We start from the raw sequence: 20,291 nt of genomic DNA on the forward strand, positions 1-20,291 counted from the left end.
CTTCTAACATTGATTCTAGGATATCCTAGGTTCTTATCTTCTAATATTGATTCTAGGATATCCTAGGTTCTTATCTTCTAATATTGATTCTAGGATGTCCTAGGTTCTTATCTTCTAACATTGATTCTAGGATGTCCTAGGTTCTTATCTTCTAACATTGATTCTAGGATATCCTAGGTTCTTGTCTTCTAACATTGATTCTAGGATATCCTAGGTTCTTATCTTCTAACATTGATTCTAGGATATCCTATTTTCTTATCTTCTAACATTGATTCTAGGATATCCTAGGTTCTTATCTTCTAACATTGATTCTAGGATATCCTAGGTTCTTATCTTCTAACATTGATTCTAGGATATCCTATTTTCTTATCTTCTAACATTGATTCTAGGATATCCTAGGTTCTTATCTTCTAACATTGATTCTAGGATATCCTAGGTTCTTATCTTCTAACATTGATTCTAGGATATCCTAGGTTCTTATCTTCTAACATTGATTCTAGGATATCCTAGAATTAAGATCGTTTTGAGAATACATGGCCTTGACATTACATTTCTAAATTATGTTATCAGAGAAAATTAAAATCACGTAAGAAATTCAAGTGAATATGTTTTTATTTAACAATACTATAAATTTTATATTTCAGATTATCATACGTTTCAATATTTTATGAAAGTCGTACCGACGTCAGTAAGAACATACGCAGCTAATGTTGATACTTACCAGTTTGCAGTCACTGAGAGGGTAGGTTTAGAATCAGGAGAGGGTAGGTTTAGAATCAGGAGAGGGTAGGTTTAGAATCAGGAGAGGGTAGGTTTAGAATCAGGAGAGGGTAGGTTTAGAATCAGGAGAGGGTAGGTTTAGAATCAGGAGAGGGTAGGTTAAGAATCAGGAGAGGGTAGGTTTAGAATCAGGAGAGGGTAGGTTAAGAATCAGGAGAGGTAGGTTTAGAATCAGGAGGGGGTAGGTTTAGAATCAGTATCAAATAAAACATGTCCGGTGGGGATACATGATTCACTTCTAGTACCGGTATTTTATTTTGTATCGATGATCCCACATCACACACCCCGTCACCCTGTCTATTAACTTCTTAATCCAGGACAGTTATAATAATAAGAAGTAAACATACCTGGTACATGGTTCACTTGTACTCTTTCTGTATCGATAATCCTTCACCATACACCATATCTTATCTGATCTCCTCTTAATCCAGGAAAGATTAATAATTAATTAAATGATTTATTGTTAATCTTTATAGAATCGGTCAATAAACCATCGAGAAGGAAGTCATGGTGTCCCTGGTATATTTGTTAAATATGATTTAAATCCAATAAAAATAGAAGTTCGTGAAGAACGCCAACCGTTCTGGCAGTTTCTAGTGAGAATGTGTGGTATTGTTGGTGGAGTGTTCGCTGTTTCAGGTATTATAATTATTATTCTGTGTTTCAGTTTTCAGTCTGAATTTACTGAAATGATAATTATCAAATTCATATCAAGATGTTTTGTTTTGTGTTTTTTCTGCCAGGTTATTACACTTGCTACCATGATCCGACAAGTTTCTCCTTTAAATCATGTTCAGTGGAATGTTAAACCAATAGCATCATAATTTATGCTAATCAATCACAAATGATGGTTGTCCTTGCTGTAGATGGTTATCGATAATCCGGGAAAGATCAATGCCAAAAGGTTTGGCTAATGACTAGCTGGTAGAAAGGATGCTTATTATTCCAGTCAACCCAGCTAATGACTAAAAAACCTATTGTTTTTAAGTAAAATATTTCAGTTTCTTTCTGAAGGGGTGCGCATTATATTGGGAAATATACAGTAAATGTTTATTATTATTCTGTATTTTCCAGGAATGCTCCATGATTTTTGTGGATGTGTGATAGATATTATATGCTGTAGATATTTTAATAATAAAAATACATCTTCAAATAATACTTCATCTAAAAATATATCAACGCCTCAACCAATGTCTTCATTAATAAATAATCTACCAACAGAATGCAGCGATAAAACACCGTTATTTTCAACAGATATAAACTTGAACACATAGTCTTTATTTAGTCTTCAAATTCCTTACTGTGTTTATTTATATAGACTTGAACACATAGTCTTATACTATTAAGTATTCAAATTCCTTACTGTGTTTATTTATATAGACTTGAACATATATTTTATTGTGTTTATTTATGTAGACTTGAACATATAGTCTTATTGTGTTAATTTATGTAGACTTGAACACATAGTCTTACTGTGTTTATTTATGTAGACTTCAACACATAGTCTTACTGTGTTTATTTATATAGACTTGAACACATAGTCTTACTCTGTTTATTTATGTAGACTTCAACACATAGTCTTACTGTGTTTATTTATATAGACTTGAACATATAGCCTTATTGTGTTTATTTATGTAGACTTGAACATTTAGTCTTATTGTGTTTATTTATATAGACTTGAACACATAGTCTTATTGTGTTTATTTATATAGACTTGAACACATAGTCTTATTGTGTTTATTTATGTAGACTTGAACACATAGTCTTACTGTGTTTATTTATGTAGACTTCAACACATAGTCTTACTGTGTTTATTTATATAGACTTGAACACATAGTCTTACTCTGTTTAATTATGTAGACTTCAACACATAGTCTTACTGTGTTTATTTATATAGACTTGAACACATAGTCTTATTGTGTTTATTTATGTAGACTTCAACACATAGTCTTATTGTGTTTATTTATGTAGACTTGAACACATAGTCTTATTGTGTTTTTATTTATGTAGCCTTGAACACATAGTCTTATTGTGTTTATTTATATAGACTTGAACACATAGTCTTATTGTGTTTATTTATGTAGACTTGAACACATAGTCTTATTGTGTTTTTATTTATGTAGCCTTGAACACATAGTCTTATTGTGTTTATTTATGTAGACTTGAACACATAGTCTTATTGTGTTTTTATTTATGTAGCCTTGAACACATAGTCTTATTGTGTTTATTTATGTAGACTTGAACACATAGTCTTATATGTTATTTGTTTTTTACACAAATTCTTTGCAGAAAATCACATTATTCTTCTTGTTGTTAATTATATTTGTAGTCATGTGTCAAAAACCAAAATTTATATCCAAAGGATAGTGACTGACAATGAATTTTTCCTTTCTCAAGATTAGATTTAGAAAGACTTTCTGTAGAATAGTTGAAAGCAAGGCTTCGGCATATTTGGCCTCTCCTTTCTCATTTGAAGTGCTGGTTCTCAGAGATACTCAAATTGTACCTGTAATAAGACAATAACCTGCCTTGTGTTGGGAAGTTATAACTGAATTTACAACAAAACTTTAAGAGATTAGCCAGCATAAGTTTATATGAAAGGTTTATTTCAATAATTTTATTTATGGTATAAAATTAAGTATGTTTGTTTCTAACTTGTTTTGTATGTTGTTTTTTGCTCTTTGTATTTATTGGCCATTGTATTTGTTGACTTCTTCACAATGTCAAGGTATTACATACAAACTTCATCTTATACCTTGACTTCATTAGGTTCTTTTCTTGTATCATATAGGTTTGTAAATTCAGTGATTTCATTGGATTGTACACCAGTGAATGCAGCCAACCAGAGCCCTCGTTGGACATCTGTAAACACTAAGCCATAATGTCAACTATCATTATGTTTACAGTCTTTGTTAAAGGCTCTGATTGACAGTATTCGTCGACGTATTATCCAATCAAATTAATGCATTCAGTGATACAAGAACAGTAGCTATTGCAGTCAAGGTATTAGACAAGGTTTGTAAAAGCTTGACATTGTGAAGATAATAAGTTGAAGGTAGTCCCAGGCCCCAGTTTGTTACAGACCACTTATTTCCACAGACGTGTTGTTGTTATTTTTTGTTCCTGATGATATATTCGTGTTCTATTTTATGATTTAATTTGTGTTTATTTTATCAACTAATTCCATGGGCAATAAAGTTTTTATTATATCAATTAAGTGAGATTATTGAATTCATTTACCAGCTGATTCTTCAGGTCATTAATGGGAGGTTGATTCTCTTAATCAGGAACTCTAAGGTGAGAGTGGACCAATGGGTTGGGTACTAGCTGCCTAAACTTGAGGTTCAGCATAGGTTGAGATAAAACCTTAGATATTTTACCTCAATCAGTGATGCAGATCAGAGGGGCTGTCATTGAAAAACCATCATTGGACTTGGTAGTGCAGTAGCCTACTCTTTTTTTTGGATTTCCAACTGTCAAGGGATTTTTAACACTGCAGGCTGTAGCACACAGGGCCTCGGTAATGGATTGTTCCATCTGAACGACTAAACGTTATTTCCATGTCAATTTCTCAAACCTGAATCACTGACAAAGGGGAAACCGGCTGGATTTAAAAAATCCGAAAGGTAGGGCCTATTATCTCTGACCTAGATCATTGATAGGAAAAACAGGGATCAGGACCTTGAACAGGTTTTCAACCCTTTTCTTTCTATTACCCCTTTCAAGATCCTTGAAGATTACTTTATCTCTCATAGCTAATTACCCCACTGGTTGAAAACGATCTTAGCGCTAGGATGTCCTAGAATCAATGTTAGAAGATAAGAATCTAGGATGTCCTAGAATCAATGTTAGAAAATAAGAATCTAGGATGTCCTAGAATCAATGTTAGAAGATAAGAACCTAGGATATCCTAGAATCAATGTTAGAAGATAAGAATCTAAGATATCCTAGAATCAATGTTAGAAGATAAGAATCTAGGATGTCCTAGAATCAATGTTAGAAGATAAGAACCTAAGATATCCTAGAATCAATGTTAGAAGATAAGAACCTAGGATGTCCTAGAATCAATGTTAGAAGATAAGAACCTTGGACATCTTAGAATCAATGTTTGAAGATAAGAACCTAAGATATCCTAGAATCAATGTTAGAAGATAAGAACCTAAGATATCCTAGAATCAATGTTAGAAGATAAGAACCTAAGATATCCTAGAAACAATGTAAGCAGATCAGAACCTAGGATATCCTAGAATCAATGTTAGAAGATAAGAACCTAGGACATCTTAGAATCAATGTTAGAAGATAAGAACCTAAGATATCCTAGAATCAATGTTAGAAGATAAGAACCTAAGATATCCTAGAATCAATGTTAGAAGATTAGAACCTAGGACATCCTAGCGCTAAGATCGTATCAAGAATACGGGGCCGGATGTAAGAACAAATCTAAGTTGAACTATATATTATATTTATTTACTTCTAGTTTATAAGCAGCACGTAATTTCGCTGATCGAGCTCTAGGATTCTCTTTACAATGACTATCTGACGGAGTTATCACCTTCTTAGAATACGGTTTCCAACATTTTTCCATGATTTGTGTTACTGCATCCATTGAATGTGCTATTTTAGAATTCCGATAATGATCACGAACAGACATATTCGGTTCGTCTTCCAGGTTGATGCCATGAAAATGTCGTTTAGCGATTCGATCCTCCAGTGAATGAAAGCTTAGAACTACACAAACGCCACCTGGTTTCAATAAGCGATGTACCATTTCTAGTCCGTTACTAAGTTCATTAAGTTCATTATTTACGAATATTCGAATGGCTTGAAATGTTTTCGTTGCAACATGAGAATGTCTCTGCATTTTGTCTTTCTTGTACTCACTAAAAATAAAAATTAATGTCAATTTAAGAATGATCCATGTGTATGCATAAGTATCTGTGCAGTGGCAGCACCACCCTTCTAACTCTGGGGGTACAAATTGTAGGCGGGCTGACTTCAAATTGAGGGAGCTTTGTGGAAGTGCCATAGACACAAGCAATCCATGGTGAGTCTTGAGAGGGTGTTCCCCAAAAAAAATTTTTGAAAAAAATGATTACTTAATTGGATGCATTGTGACACATTTTTGGGTAAAATGTATAGAAATCTTATTTTTCAATTTATGAGAAATGAACTAGGGGTACGCACCAAGGCAAATGCCCTTTATGTTGTTGAACAGATCAAGACTGGATAACCAAATCAGTACATTATATTTCCTATTATAGTAAAACATACCCAGGTATAGAAAGATATCTTTTAACATTCTTATTTTTATGTTTTGAAAGATATCCAGCAGTGAAGGAATAACTTTCCTCCACTATACTTACATATCAAACACACTCTTGACAATATTAGCTAACTGTTGTGTTGTTTCAATTCTACCGTAAGCATATCTTGATTCTACTATCATATTAGCTATCTTTCTAGCTTTATTCTCTTCACCATATTTCTTTATAATATGATATAGATCATTCTCTGATAATAGATTAACTACTTCACACGCTGACGGCTGGTCTGGTAGTCTGAAATGAAAGATATAGACTTTAACATCCTACTTTCCTGCACCATGTGAGCTAAAGACGACAGGCAACACCATGCACTGTGCAATGAGGGAAATTTTGTTGTGACAGAAGCATTAGCCTGCTCTTTTTTAATTCCCAAGTGTCAAGGAATCGTGAATGTACTATTTTATGATGTCTTAAAATTATTATTATAGCAGACTTTGTCATAGCAACCTCATAAAACGCTCTATTTTAGTTTGCAAGAAACACTTTTATTACACATTAAAATGGTGTGATTTGACGCTCTAAAATCTCTTTATAAAATAAAATTTAAAGATAAAATATCAATAAGTATAAAAACAGACTCCATCTATATTTATAATGACACTTTACATAATTTTTCTTTATCAATATATTACATACTGACTACAATACAACATGACACTTTGTACTACACGTCTCATTAATATTCATATCCTAATAAATATACCTGCTGCCATCCATCCTCATATCTAACGGACCATCTCTACTGAGAGCAAACCCTCGTTCAGCTGTGTCAAACTGCATTGATGATGTTCCTACATCAAACAGTACACTATCAACAGTACCAGGTTGTATACCTACATCACTAGCTAGTCTCTCGATATCTGTAAACTTTCCTAATAGTGGTAGTACTGTACTCTCACTGTAATAATAATAATAATAATAACTTCTAAATTTATAAAGTCTTTGAATGGCATTTAGCAATTGTGAGTACGATATATAGACACAGCTTTATAGAACAACAATCATTGGTTAAAGTTGTTTGATAAAGCTGTGTCTATATATTATAAATTTATATAAACGCGGCATTACTGATTAAAGTTTCTATTGCGCTGGGCAAATCTTCAACAGTTTAAAGCGTTCATAATGAGATGAGATTTGTGTTGGGTTTTAAAAACAGATTAATTTAATGCCAGAGAGGTGTTGAGGAAGAAAGTTCCAGACGATGTTCTTACCTAGACTGTTGTAATTCTACGGCATATGAATGAGCTAATGGATCTCTATCAAGGGCAATAACTCTTGTATCAGGAGATATTCTCAACACTTCCCTAGAATGTCCACCGGCTCCAAATGTCATGTCAAGAAATGTCTGAAACATTGAAAATTAAAATCTTACAAAGTGAAATAAAATATACCATAGTTAATTAAGCAATCTAGATGAAGAATTATGACAGGGTTTTAGGGGACAACCATTTCAATATCTTACGTTGCATTTTTTGATACATTCTCACCCTCTCTTCTTTGTTTCATCTGATGACAACACGTGTAAATTGTGTTGAAACGCTAGGTACCTTGTTATGAAAGAAGTGTATCATACCATACTATATTCCCTTGCGTTTTTATTTACTCACATAATATTAAGATAAGATTACTTCCTCATATGAGTATTTCATTAGCTGTTACCAATGTTATTTTGGATTTTGAGTTTTGTTTTACAGTTAAGATCATAAGTACTTGTGTTTTTTATTGCTCTTAGAAATTACATCCATTCAACATCCTCTCTTTTGAAAATCTTGAGATTACTATATCCTACTGACCTGGTTTGGTTTTGGGTTGATTATTGATAAGACTTCATCCACCATGACAGGAATATGGGGAGCTTCTTTGTATTGATGGACTCTTCGGACAGTTGTACAACCACTGAGCTGTTTGTCTCTCGAAGTGCCATGACCATTGCTTATTTTATTTGCTGTTATCTTGTGTAATAGAGTTGAAAATCTTCTGTATGTTAGACAGGAGTTACTTCCCTTCAGCTGTCTGATGAGTCTCATTGCTAGTGGCTAAGTAAGTACACTACCAATATCCAAGGCTCAACTTCCAAACCATCCAATTGATCCTGAATCAACTACCAAATATAGGCCTACCTAGTCTGTGATATCAATTAGCTGGAAGCAGACGATAAGTTGTTATTTACCAACAAATCTGCTGGAAGCGAATGTTAACTTGCCATCTACCAACAACTACCTAGTCTGTAATATCAGTTAGCTAGAAGCAGACGTTAACTTGTCATCTACCAACAACTACCTAGTCTTTGATATCAGTTAGCTGGAAGCGGACGTTAACTTGTCATCTACCAACAACTACCTAGTCTTTGATATCAGTTAGCTGGAAACAGACGTTAACTTGTCATCTACCAACAACTACCTAGTCTTTGATATCAGTTAGCTAGAAACAGACGTTAACTTGTCATCTACCAACAACTACCTAGTCTGTGATATCAGTTAGCTAGAAACAGACGTTAACTTGCCATCTACCAACAACTACCTAGTCTGTGATATCAGTTAGCTAGAAGCAGACGTTAACTTGTCATCTACCAACAACTACCTAGTCTTTGATATCAGCATCCACTGGAAGCGAACGTTAACTTGTCATCTACCAACAACTACCTAGTCTGTTATATCAGTTAGCTAGAAGCAGACGTTAACATGTCATCTACCAACAACTACCTTGTCTGTGATATCAGTTAGCTGGAAGCAGACGTTAACTTGTCATCTACCAACAACTACCTAGTCTGTGATATCAGTTAGCTGGAAGCGAATGTTAACTTGTCATCTACCAACAACTACCTAGTTTGTGATATCAGTATCCGCTGGAAGCGAACGTTAACTTGTCATCTACCAACAACTACCTAGTCTGTGATATCAGTTAGCTGGAAGGGAATGTTTACTTGTCATCTGCCAACAACTACCTAGTCTGTAATATCAGTTAGCTAGAAGCAGACGTTTACTTGTCATCTACCAACAACTACCTAGTCTTTGATATCAGCATCCGCTGGAAGCAAACCTTAAGTTGTCATCACTAACCAAAAATATTCCGAGCCTAAAATGCAAATGAAAGAGAAATGATTAAATAATAACACAAAGGCCGAAAACTACATGAGATATAAATCTCATTTTATTCTATGATTTTCTTAATTTCTTATATGTAGGCCTATTGGTGACACTGATAGCATCAATTAAAAATCAGGGGTCTGTGTTTCATGCAATTCCACTAAAACTGTTTTTGAGGACGCCCTTTGCGATTTGATCCTATCAATGTCCCCAATACCCATAATTTTTTTGGTAAACCTCATTACAATCCCTTTACAATCCCTCTTAGTTTGAAATAGGAACACACAAATAGGACAACAGAAACAAAATCACTCTTACTCTACTTGATTTACTCTCACCATGTTTTACAAAGGGAAATAATTTATTATGAGTGGAGATTTTCAGACCACATTTGAAATATTTGCAACAACTCTCAAGCATTGTGCTTTTTATCTCATGAACTAATGACCTAGAATAAGTTATCTTCACTCATAATTGCAGTTGGCTCAGCTGTTAATGGGTACAGATAATCTGGGAAAAATAAATGCCAAGAGGTTTGGCCAAGGATCAGCTGGTAGACTGTGAATCTAAGTTGTTATCCTTGTAAATTATAGTTATTTCTTCCTTTCTTTTGATAAGTAATGAAACTAATTTGAGATAAAACTACATAATTTTTATTCACTCTCATATTTTTATATACAACATCTCGAATAACAAACTTAGAATCAGTATCAAACAACAAAAAACAAAATTACACTTTTCATCCTGAATTGTTAAAACTCTAACATGATCATTTATTTCTCTAGGACAAAACAATAAAAAAAACATAGGTTCTTGATTAATTCTTGATAAAGCTTACACTATTTACAAATAAAAACAAATTGAAAACCACTGTATTATGATGGACATCAAATAAAAAGAATCAACATAAGTATTTAACAGTGTCAGTCAAAAACATCCCTTTTCAATCTGGTCATTTTGATTTTTATTTTTGCAGCGGAAAAGCTTAGTAGGTATTGAGTTGGATTGTTGCCTACTTGATGGCAATAAAATGCCGTTGGTTTTTGGTTTGAATCCTCTTGGAGGTAAGAAAAATTCTGATGTAATGCCCATTTCTTTCAGAAGTCTGCCCTGTATCACTTATCAGCAATTTTCAGAGAAACTATTCAATGACTACTTTGGTTTACGTCACCATGACTAAATCTTTATGATATTTGAATATATGGTATAATACAATGATAAAAATGCCCACGTTTGCAGTTAGTCTGAATGAATTCGCGAGTATTGAGTTAAGAAATGTTGGCTAGAAATACAACTGGACAGTGATCACTGCCCAAAACATATTTCCTAATAACACTATCACACAGATCTTTCGTTAAACGCTCAGAAATTACAAAATAATCTAATCTCCACCCACAATCTTTAGCCCTGTTATTCATAAAATACGCCCAGAAAGTATAAGCTGCCTCTTTCTTGGGGTAAAGTTTCCTGAACGAATCTACGAAACCCTCCTGTAATAGATTAGTGAAGCCTTCTCTCTCCTGAGGGGTGAAACCAGCTGTCTTTTTATTGGTTTTAGGATTCTTCAGATCGATGTCCAAATGAGCGACATTCAAATCTCCACATAAAATGACTGGTTTTTTAGCATCCAGTTTTTTCAAGTAAGCAATGAAATCTACATCCCATTGTTTGGTTCTGTATTCCAGTCTAGGTAACCCTCTACCACTGTTAGGGATATAGGCTGTGACTACAAAATATTTCTCGAATTCTGCAGTGATGACTCGACCTTCTTTATCGTGCTCGGCGACATCTATACCATACGACACTTTGATGGGTTCTTTTTTAGTCATCATTCCAACTCCAGAATAACCTTCTTGATCTCCAGACAGCCAGTAACAATGGTAGCCCTCGACTTCACAATTTTTAGGGATTTTGGATGTGTCACATTTGGTTTCTTGAAGGCACATGACGTCTGGAGATTCAGCTTTTATGTAACTGGTGCCATCTTTCTGTAACCAGGCACGGATTCCATTTATGTTCCAGGATGCAACTTTCAAATTCCATTTTCTTCCATCTTCAGTTTTGGCATCAGAGGAAAAGTCCATTCCTGATACATCAACCGAGGGAACTTTCTTGAGGTTTGGTGTTTCGGCACCATTTTCCCCATCTTCCTCTTTGTTCTTCTTAGTCTTTCCCTTAGCTCCCTTTGTCTTTGTTGGTGTAGCGGCGTCCCCATTATCTGCATCATCTTTTTTCTTCAACTTCTTTGTAGGAGGTTCTAGATTGTCATCGCTTGCATTTTCTGGGGCCGCCTTCCTCGACTTTTTTGGAGGCATGACTAACCTATGAAAGAATGCACTTAATTGACAGGCCTTATCGTAAATAAATACTTGAAAACTCTAATGAAATTCGAGGATTCATAAAATAAAATACTTTCTTCAAGTGACTCACCGGAAGTAGATAACCGCCACCTACTGGAAGAAATTAGGCTACCGGAAGTTAGTAAAACACAAAAAAGTGTCAACTAAAAAGGACCAAGGATCGGGAATAGAATGGTCGTTAGCTGGCTGTCAAAATGAGAACAGATCAGAAATTGTTCTGTTTAAAATCCTCGTTGGTTGTATTTATTGTGTTTCTATGGGTAAGTGTTGTTTTCCTGTCGGAAGTATTTTCTCGACTATCAGTTGCATCTCAGACGAGACAGTTGGCTAAAAATAAACACAAATCAGAAATCGAGACTAAATTTAGTGGAAGTTAATATAGAAAAAAAAGCACATTCACGGCTTCTGTTATAGCTCTGTTTCTGTAACGGCTTATTATGGTTAAAGTGATTGCTAAATTGATGAATATTCATGAATAGGCAAATATTTCCGATTGATTGAATTGAAGAAAATGCAAGAGCCATAAGACATCAGTCAAGTTTCTTATTCATTATTTATGCATAGGCCTAAATCAGAGTAGTCATCTAATGTCAAATATTGTGACAGATTGACTGACACTCACCATGTAACATATTTTTAAGTCAGATTTGTTATTGGAATTTTGTTTATTTATAATACTGCTACTAAAAGTTGCAGGACTCCTCTCACTAGGGAAGATATTTTATTTGTAGGCCTATTAGGCATAGCAGTGGATGACCTGCAATTCTATTAGGTAATACATGGGTTGGGTTGGGTTAGCTTAGATGTTCTCTAAGAATTAAGAAGTGAAATGTAGTTGGGTTGGGTTGGGTTAGCTTAGATGTTCTCTAAGAATTAAGAAGTGAAATGTAGTTGGGTTGGGTTGGGTTAGCTTAGATGTTCTCTAAGAATTAAGAAGTGAAATGTAGTTGGGTTGGGTTGGGTTAGCTTAGATGTTCTCTAAGAATTAAGAAGTGAAATGTAGTTGGGTTGGGTTAGCTTAGATGTTCTCTAAGAATTAAGAAGTGAAATGTAGTTGGGTTGGGTTGGGTTAGCTTAGATGTTCTCTAAGAATTAAGAAGTGAAATGTAGTTGGGTTGGGTTAGATGTTCTCTAAGAATTAAGAAAGGAAATGTATGGAGATTTACGTCCTGTTTTTTTCTGGCTAGTTTACACATTTTAAAAAGTGGTTCTACAACCAGACATTGATTACAGTATCTGAATAAGTTTACTTAGTTAACTTTATGACACCCTGATAAAAATCTAAGCTAGATCCGGCTTCAAAACTTCAATAAACTGAGATACAAAGTCTCTGATTTATAATCTTATCTTCTTACTATACCAGTGGTGCTTTAAGTGACAAATTTTACAGATTAAACCAGACTTTTAAAATAAGTTAAATACCCCTTGACACTCTGAAATAGTGTTAAGATTCACCATGATTCAAAACTTCACACTGAATAACACTCTTTGATTCATTTTCTACCTTAGTCTTCAAATAAAATCTCGATTCGTGATCAATTGCTGGTGTTTCCTTAGGTGTAAACTTTGACAGAAAGATTCTACTCTAAACCAGACTTTAAGAATAGCCCTGTGACACCCTGACATATTTTGAAGATAATCTCGCTGAAGACTTTAGTGTCAATAATCCGATATTAGCTGAGTTGATTACAGACTATCTGTCTAGATTATTATGATGATAAACACACCACTGTTGTTTATTTATTTTGTTTACTCCCACTACTATGTCTAGTTTAAATATTGATAATAATATTAAATAAACAATTCTTCGTTTTATATGTTATTATTGGTGCACTGTTATTTTCTGAGAATATTATCATGGCTGTTCATATATCTCATTATCCAACTTCTCTTATAATATACTTCGATTTTTTGGTAGAATCCAATGAATTATTTGCACGTAGTGTCTTTTCTATAGGTACTAGTGGTGCCACAATATACAGGTGAATCGATATATCACAGTGGACATTATTAATAACTTCTATCATCTGTATAACCAAATATCACAGTTATAAAGTATTAAATTAATATATTGAAATTTCAAAGATAAAATGTTAATTTTGATCCCATTACCCCATATCGCGATATGTATCGTATTGTGACCTCTGTATCGTGAAACAGGAATGATTTTTCTACCTTGGCATGGATGGTTTGGTTCTTGTAGGTAAGTGGGCTAGCCTACTGATCAGTGAATTGACGTACCGTGATACGACATGCCACAATACACATATTGTATCTCAAGGTCATATATCGATACTTGACGATACCTCTCATTCCTTAAGAAAAGTTGGTGATTGGAATCACATATGTTTTTCACTGTTTTAGACTGAAATTATTTGAAACTATTTATAAGATATTGGAGGTAACCACTCCTATCATCTACATTACCAAATATCATAGTTATAAATGTTAAGTCTTATCCAGTACCCTGTATCATGATAAGTAAAAAAGGGAAAGCTCAAGCTCAAGAGGTTAGGCCAAGGATCAACTGGTAGACAGGATCCTTGGTGAACCGAAATTGATATCCTTGTAAAATACAATTGTTTGTGAATGATACTTTATTAAATATTATTATATTTTCAGCTGTTTGGAGCTATCTTATTCGGTGTACCATTATGGTTGTTGTTGGATTATTGGTCTAATGAATATTTATTAGTGGACCAAGAATTACAGCGTTATCTAATAATACTGTATGTATTAATAGTGGTGGGAGCCATTATACTAATATTTGGTATTGTTGGTCTGATTGGAGCTTTAACTACAAATAAAGGTGTTCTTATAGTGGTAAGTAAATATTTCTAAGAGTACTCCATGGCCAAATATACTTTCTCTTTTATTGACATGTTTCTCAAGGTTCTGTTTTCAAATTTTTTATGACCTCACCCCTGCAAAGGTCTTATGTAATACAAGCAAATTTTGCGGGTGCGATGTCATCAAACACATGGTTTTAATGGAATTTCAGGAACCACAGATTTTCTGATTGAAAATTGGAATGGTGCAAATCGATGCTATCAGTGTTTTCAATACATAGAATAAACTTCTTTACAATCTCTTTAAAGAACTATCATTACTTAAAAGATGATTGCTAGGAACTTTTTATGAAATACGAATCAAAATTTAACTTGAATAGCCAAAATTCAAATTTGATGTGATTAATTGCTTATCAAATATTTCAATCTAAATTGAACCTTGTCTTAATACCAACCACTGAAGACACACGTGTGAGAGTTTAGGTACTAAATTATAAATTGTGTTTATTTGATTTTCATTCCTCAATGTTAATACATAGCCTGACATAATTGATAAAGATTGCAGAACAGTTCACTAGAAGACTGTAAAATATATTTCACTCAATGTCATGACCTGGTTAATAGACTTATATAGACCCTGATAAATATTATATTATCAAGATTTATAGCCAGATGTAATACTACTCTAGAGACTCAACATTCACTGCTGAAATGTTTGATGGTTGTAATGAGCAGCGCATCATAAGTCACGAGTCTTAGTCATCTATCCTCCTTCCACAACTACCTTTATATTCATCATTTTTGGAAAGAATTGCCTATGACCCTCCTGACAATCCTATGGTCCCTACTCACGCCCCTCGCCTAATGGTTCACAGGAACACTTCAGACAGGGTATGCTTAACTCTTCTAGACACCTGATACCACTTTTCATCATGGCATACTTCGTCATTTATGATTGATATACTTCCTCATGTAAGCAGTTTTGTGCCAGACAGGGTATGCTTACTGTTCTAGACACCTGATACTACTTTTCATTATGGCATACTTCGTCATTTATAATTGATATACTTCATTAGCTTCTATAAAGTATGACCAAACTCTTATTTTGGTTTTGGAGTTTTGTTTTACACTTAGGATGGTTAGTACTTGTGTTATTTATTAAAGGCTTGAAAATGACCTTGGACTATGATTTCATATTTTGTAACAGTCAGTAACGAGATTTTAAGTGGGTTAATTATCGAGTTTTCAATCTTACTATAATAGTCCTTAATTATACCACCTATTATTAGTTTATGACCTATTCATAATAGACTGGTCTAGTGGTCTATCTGTTAAAAAACATGTCGTTTAAAGATGGGTTCCCTTATTTTGATTTATGAAAATGCTAATACTTATGAATAGAAAGTAGAGTTGTTCTGGTGACTTGGAAAAATACCAGTTTGTCACACATGTCCATAATTAATTCATAATTAGCTAAAATAGAAGAGAAGTACTAGCAGAATTCAAATGAGTGACCGATCAAGAAAGGTCAAAAAGTCATATTTTTTTTTTATCCAGACTGTATATACATGGACATTTATGATTGGTTAAAACTCTTAATTATATGCAATAAGAACATAATGATATGATTAAGAATACATGATAATTCATTAGAAACATCAATTAATCAAATAGTTTGCTTAATTTGACATTGAAGACAATTTCCTTATAGTCATTCTTAGTGTTCAAATTATAAAAATTACAAAAATTTGCTGAAATCAAAGTCATTTCTGGTGACATAAGTAGAAATTTAAAAGCTGCAATCCCACTTAGTAAAATGAATGGCTCAAGGGTAGAATTAAGCCACTATAACTTTAATAACTGTAAAAAGTTTGATCTGAAGGAGATATTTAACTTGTCCTGACTGTTGTTGTTAATTTATGACCTATTGTATACTTATGTAATAATATGTCAAGTTGTATCACATTGTATAACATGAGGTTATAACCAAAATAACAACTTAGTAATGTGCTTCATGTCCGGTTATACACACAATATTCTCTCTCAAAATTCCTTTCATTCTTTCTTAAACAAAAACAATTGAAAATTTTTTTAATGATTCTTAGGAGAAAAAATGATTTCATTTTCACAAATCATCAGTATAAATTTTTTGTAAAACTTGAAATATATAAGTTGAAATATTCAAGGGTTCTTTATTTTAAAAATTTTATTATGATTTTTTTTTTATTTTCAGTTTGTAGTAATGATAAGTTTTGTAAGTGTGATGACTGCAGGAGGATTTGTGTTTGGTTTTATATACAGAGAAGATGTACGTATTATTATATGTTGTTTCAACAGATTATCACAGGAACAACTATAGCCATGGCATCATGTGTATTCTGAAATAGATGACAAAACCCATGGCAGAATAAACCCAAACTTTGGTTACAATCGACCCTCAAATATATTTGAAATGGATCAAGTGAAAAAAATATGTTAAATCCAATATTATATTTTATGATTTGATTAGAAAATAACATTGAACTAACATTAGTTTTCTTGTTACTTAGTAAAAATAGATTAGGAACTAGCTTACTGATTAATGAAAACTAGGCTCTGTATGAAAATTGTCAAATTTTGATAAATTTTTTCAGTTTTCTTAAGTATATCCCTATTTTCTTATTATTGTATTGAAATTGCGATTTTATTTTGTAGTTAAAAGACACGATTGGTAGAGGTGAAATAATAACTCATTATATACGAGAAAAATATACTGGGGAACGAGATAGACCAACTCAAATAATAGACCTAATGCAGTCAGAGGTAGGTTGAGGGTGAGGCTAGAGTGAAAGGGGTGGTATACCAGGGAACGAGATAGACCATCTCAGATTATAGACCTCATGCAATTAGAGGTAGGTTGAGGGTGGGGCTAGAGTGAAAGGGGTGGTATACATGCAGTCAGAGGTAGGTTCACAATGGCAAAGTGTTAAAACTTAAAAAGTTTTTGTCTCAAAGTGGAAAGGAATCTTTAATGGAAATGAGTTTATTTTTAGCAATGTTCCTACATTTATTAGGACAGAAGTGTATATTAGTGGATATTATTTCAGAGTTCTGATAAAGTTTTTTTCTTCTATTTTTAGTTAATTGTTATTTCAATATTTCAGTTAAACTGTTGTGGTGGTGAACATTTTACTGATTATACTCAGTCAAACTGGATGTCTCTAGCTTCAAACTCTGACAACCCTGACAACTCTGAGTCCCCGCGTAAAGACCAAACACCCTTATCGTGTTGTAACGATTATGAACGCTACCAGAACGCCCAGGGGACCAATTATAACTGTTATATGTACAAGGGACCAGTAACTGAGGGTAGTAAAAATGAAGTCAACCCAAAGATTCATAGAACTGTAAGTATTTACTCGTGATTTCTGATGATTTTATTGCCAGGGACTTTATTTTTGAAAACTTAACTGTCATTTGATTGGTCAATCAATAAAATTCATTTTAAATTTAGTTTTATTTATTATCCAATCAAATTATTGTATTTCTAAAAATTCTGATTTTATGACAGTAAAATTTTCAAGACCCCAGGGTCTGGTTTCACAAAATATCTTACGATCAATAATGACGTAACTATTACTATTTCTTGATGTAAAATTCTATACTTCAAAGTGAATTCATATTGAACTGTATCCTGACATCAACCAGTATACTCAGCTAGTATTAGAGTGTTACGAAAAAGTGTATTTTTGCTATATGGTTGTCAAGTCGGTCTCCTTTCTACAAGAGAGAGCTACTCATTATTAGGACTGGGTGATATACCTGTATCGTAATAAATACTTAGCTAGCGTTACGATGTTACGAGAGATGAATTCTCATGGTTCCCAAGTCGTCTTCCTTTATATAAGAAAGAGTTACTCATTATTAGGGCTGGGTTATATACCTGTATCATGATAAATACTTAGCTAGCGTTACGATGTTACGAGAGATGAATTCCCATAATATTGTCTTGTGTTTTGTTATATGTGCTCCTCGATTCTATATGTCGTTCAAATCTTATGCACAAAAAGTGTTTGATATTAGTAAACAGTGAATTGAAATATCTGAAAAAGAATGAAATAACACTCTTGTCGACTGTCTGACTGTCTGTATGAGTTAATTAATTGTTTTAATGATTGATGACAAAATAATGATGAGATTGAATATTTCAGGGATGTAAACATGCTCTGGTAGATTTTTTTGATAATTATATTGGTGTGGTTGTCGGTATAGCTGTCACATTACTTACACTACAGGTTAGTACAGAGTTATTGCCCTTGAAACATCATATCATGTCAATTCTTTTATCAAAACATTATTTTCTATTTTAAATCTTCCCATATCTGGTGAATCTGTTTACGGCAGAAAACTTTGCATTTTTTCTTGCAATCCTGAAGATTTGTGTAAAAATAAGATTGGGTTTGAGTGGCTGTGGGCTAAATTATGAGAATCAATCAAATCACCATGGGGACAGCATCTGCCTATCCGAGGGGCATAAATATCTTCCCCCCTCCAACTCCACCCCACCCCTACATCAATTTCTGTACTTGATATGATCTATTAAGCTTACATTGTAGACATTCTTAGAAATATTGAATCCATAAACTATCGAGTAATTGAGTTTTAGTGCCAAATTAGGGGCCAAGTTTTGGAACTCTTTATTCTACCCAACCATGGGAGGACATAGATTTTAAATGAACCTTTTTTATTCTCATTTCAGCTCATCTGTGTCATCATTGGCTCCATTTTAATCCACATTCTACGTAATTTATTTGTACCACAACCAGACGACATTGTGTACGACATGGCCAGAAAACAAGAGAAATCCCCCTACCCTTCACGTGGTGGTTATAGTGGGGGAACCTATTATAATTAGGTCATCTTACTATATTTAGATTAGTCTGGAAATAGGTCAATTTCTTATAAACTGTGCAATATAGGCTGACTAATCAAATGTTGGCATTTATTTAATGAAGTTTGTTAGACCAAGAATTTTAAAAGCCTTTTATGAAAACTTTTTTTTATGGAGGAGGAGGAGGACATGATTTAATCAAAATTTTGAAGAACTGGAATTTTACTCCAGGCTAATTGATGACAATGAAAACAACATGTAACCTTCTTGTGGTCTGAATAGAACTAAACTACAATAAAGAGTTGTCTACCTTTGTCTACCAGAATGAAATTGACCCAATTTTCAGGCTTTCTGTATACTACTGCTGTATTGAGGAGAGATTTTGATATTAGGCTGTGAGGAGCCATGATTTTTACTGTGATGGATGGAAAAACGCTCAGTCATTTAAACATCGAGGCATATTTATCACACTCAGTTCTTTTATCATTTTACAATTATTCTGTCAGTTGTCTGAACAGTGTGGAACATTGTGTAACAACATGTTTCAGGTTCTGTTTTAATTTTTCTACGATTATTTACTTAACTTTATTTGCTTTGCCTTTTGTTTCTCTGATGTTGACAGTGTACACTTTAGAGAATATTTGGTTTAATGATTTGTATGTTGTAGATTTAAGAAACTATTTGGTTTGAAAACATGACTTTGAATGAGTATAACAGAATAATAAAATAAGGCTTATCTCTCAATTAGCAACAATTTACACCAAATTATCATCTGATCTCTCTATAACTTGTTGTTTGATAAAAACTTTTGGCAGGAATGGCTAGCATTTTCAATTAGCAACAATTTACACCAAATTATCATCTGATCTCTCTAAAACTTGTTGTTTGATAAAAGCTTTTGGCTGGAATAGTTGTATATTGAGTAGAAACTGTAGTGTGATAAATATACCTTGTATATATTTAGTCAGATATATAATATCATTCATTATAACCTTTGAACTGTTTATTTACATCTGTTTGCTAAGATAGGTAGGGGTGGATTATACACGTAGCCAAGTAAATATTTTTGTGCAGAGAGCCGG

General features: G+C 33.4%; 4 protein-coding genes across 4 annotated transcripts in view; 2 read left to right on the plus strand and 2 right to left on the minus strand.

Annotated features, from left to right (window-relative positions):
- LOTGIDRAFT_220215 (hypothetical protein) overlaps positions 1 to 2,352 on the plus strand; it is a 10,958-nt gene extending 8,606 nt beyond the window's left edge. The window contains exons 9-11 of the mRNA XM_009064111.1: positions 645 to 742; positions 1,257 to 1,419; positions 1,855 to 2,352. Coding sequence (XP_009062359.1) covers positions 645 to 742; positions 1,257 to 1,419; positions 1,855 to 2,054 — 461 coding nt within the window. The 3' untranslated portion in view covers positions 2,055 to 2,352. The remainder of the gene's footprint in view (positions 1 to 644; positions 743 to 1,256; positions 1,420 to 1,854) is intronic.
- Positions 2,353 to 5,227: 2,875 nt separating this feature from the next.
- Positions 5,228 to 7,960, minus strand: LOTGIDRAFT_194513 (hypothetical protein; the record flags this gene model as incomplete). Its single annotated transcript, XM_009064112.1, has 5 exons — positions 7,898 to 7,960; positions 7,316 to 7,449; positions 6,808 to 7,002; positions 6,144 to 6,338; positions 5,228 to 5,660 (listed from the first exon to the last, which is right to left on the minus strand). The coding sequence occupies exons 1-5, from the start codon at positions 7,940 to 7,942 to the stop codon at positions 5,231 to 5,233; spliced, it is 999 nt and encodes a 332-aa protein (XP_009062360.1). The 5' UTR covers positions 7,943 to 7,960.
- Positions 7,961 to 10,458: 2,498 nt separating this feature from the next.
- Positions 10,459 to 11,274, minus strand: LOTGIDRAFT_128104 (hypothetical protein; the record flags this gene model as incomplete). Its single annotated transcript, XM_009064113.1, has 1 exon — positions 10,459 to 11,274. The coding sequence occupies one exon, from the start codon at positions 11,272 to 11,274 to the stop codon at positions 10,459 to 10,461; it is 816 nt and encodes a 271-aa protein (XP_009062361.1).
- A 399-nt stretch (positions 11,275 to 11,673) lies between these two features.
- On the plus strand, positions 11,674 to 19,233 carry LOTGIDRAFT_235163 (hypothetical protein; the record flags this gene model as incomplete). Its single annotated transcript, XM_009064114.1, has 7 exons — positions 11,674 to 11,810; positions 14,173 to 14,373; positions 16,573 to 16,647; positions 17,034 to 17,141; positions 17,483 to 17,725; positions 18,530 to 18,613; positions 19,078 to 19,233. Exons 1-7 carry the CDS (start codon positions 11,745 to 11,747, stop codon positions 19,231 to 19,233), a joined length of 933 nt encoding a protein of 310 aa, XP_009062362.1. The 5' UTR covers positions 11,674 to 11,744.
- Positions 19,234 to 20,291: the final 1,058 nt, after the last annotated feature.

Source organism: Lottia gigantea (genome assembly GCF_000327385.1).
Source record: "Lottia gigantea unplaced genomic scaffold LOTGIsca_60, whole genome shotgun sequence".
In the NCBI taxonomy this organism is placed as follows: domain Eukaryota; kingdom Metazoa; phylum Mollusca; class Gastropoda; family Lottiidae; genus Lottia; species Lottia gigantea.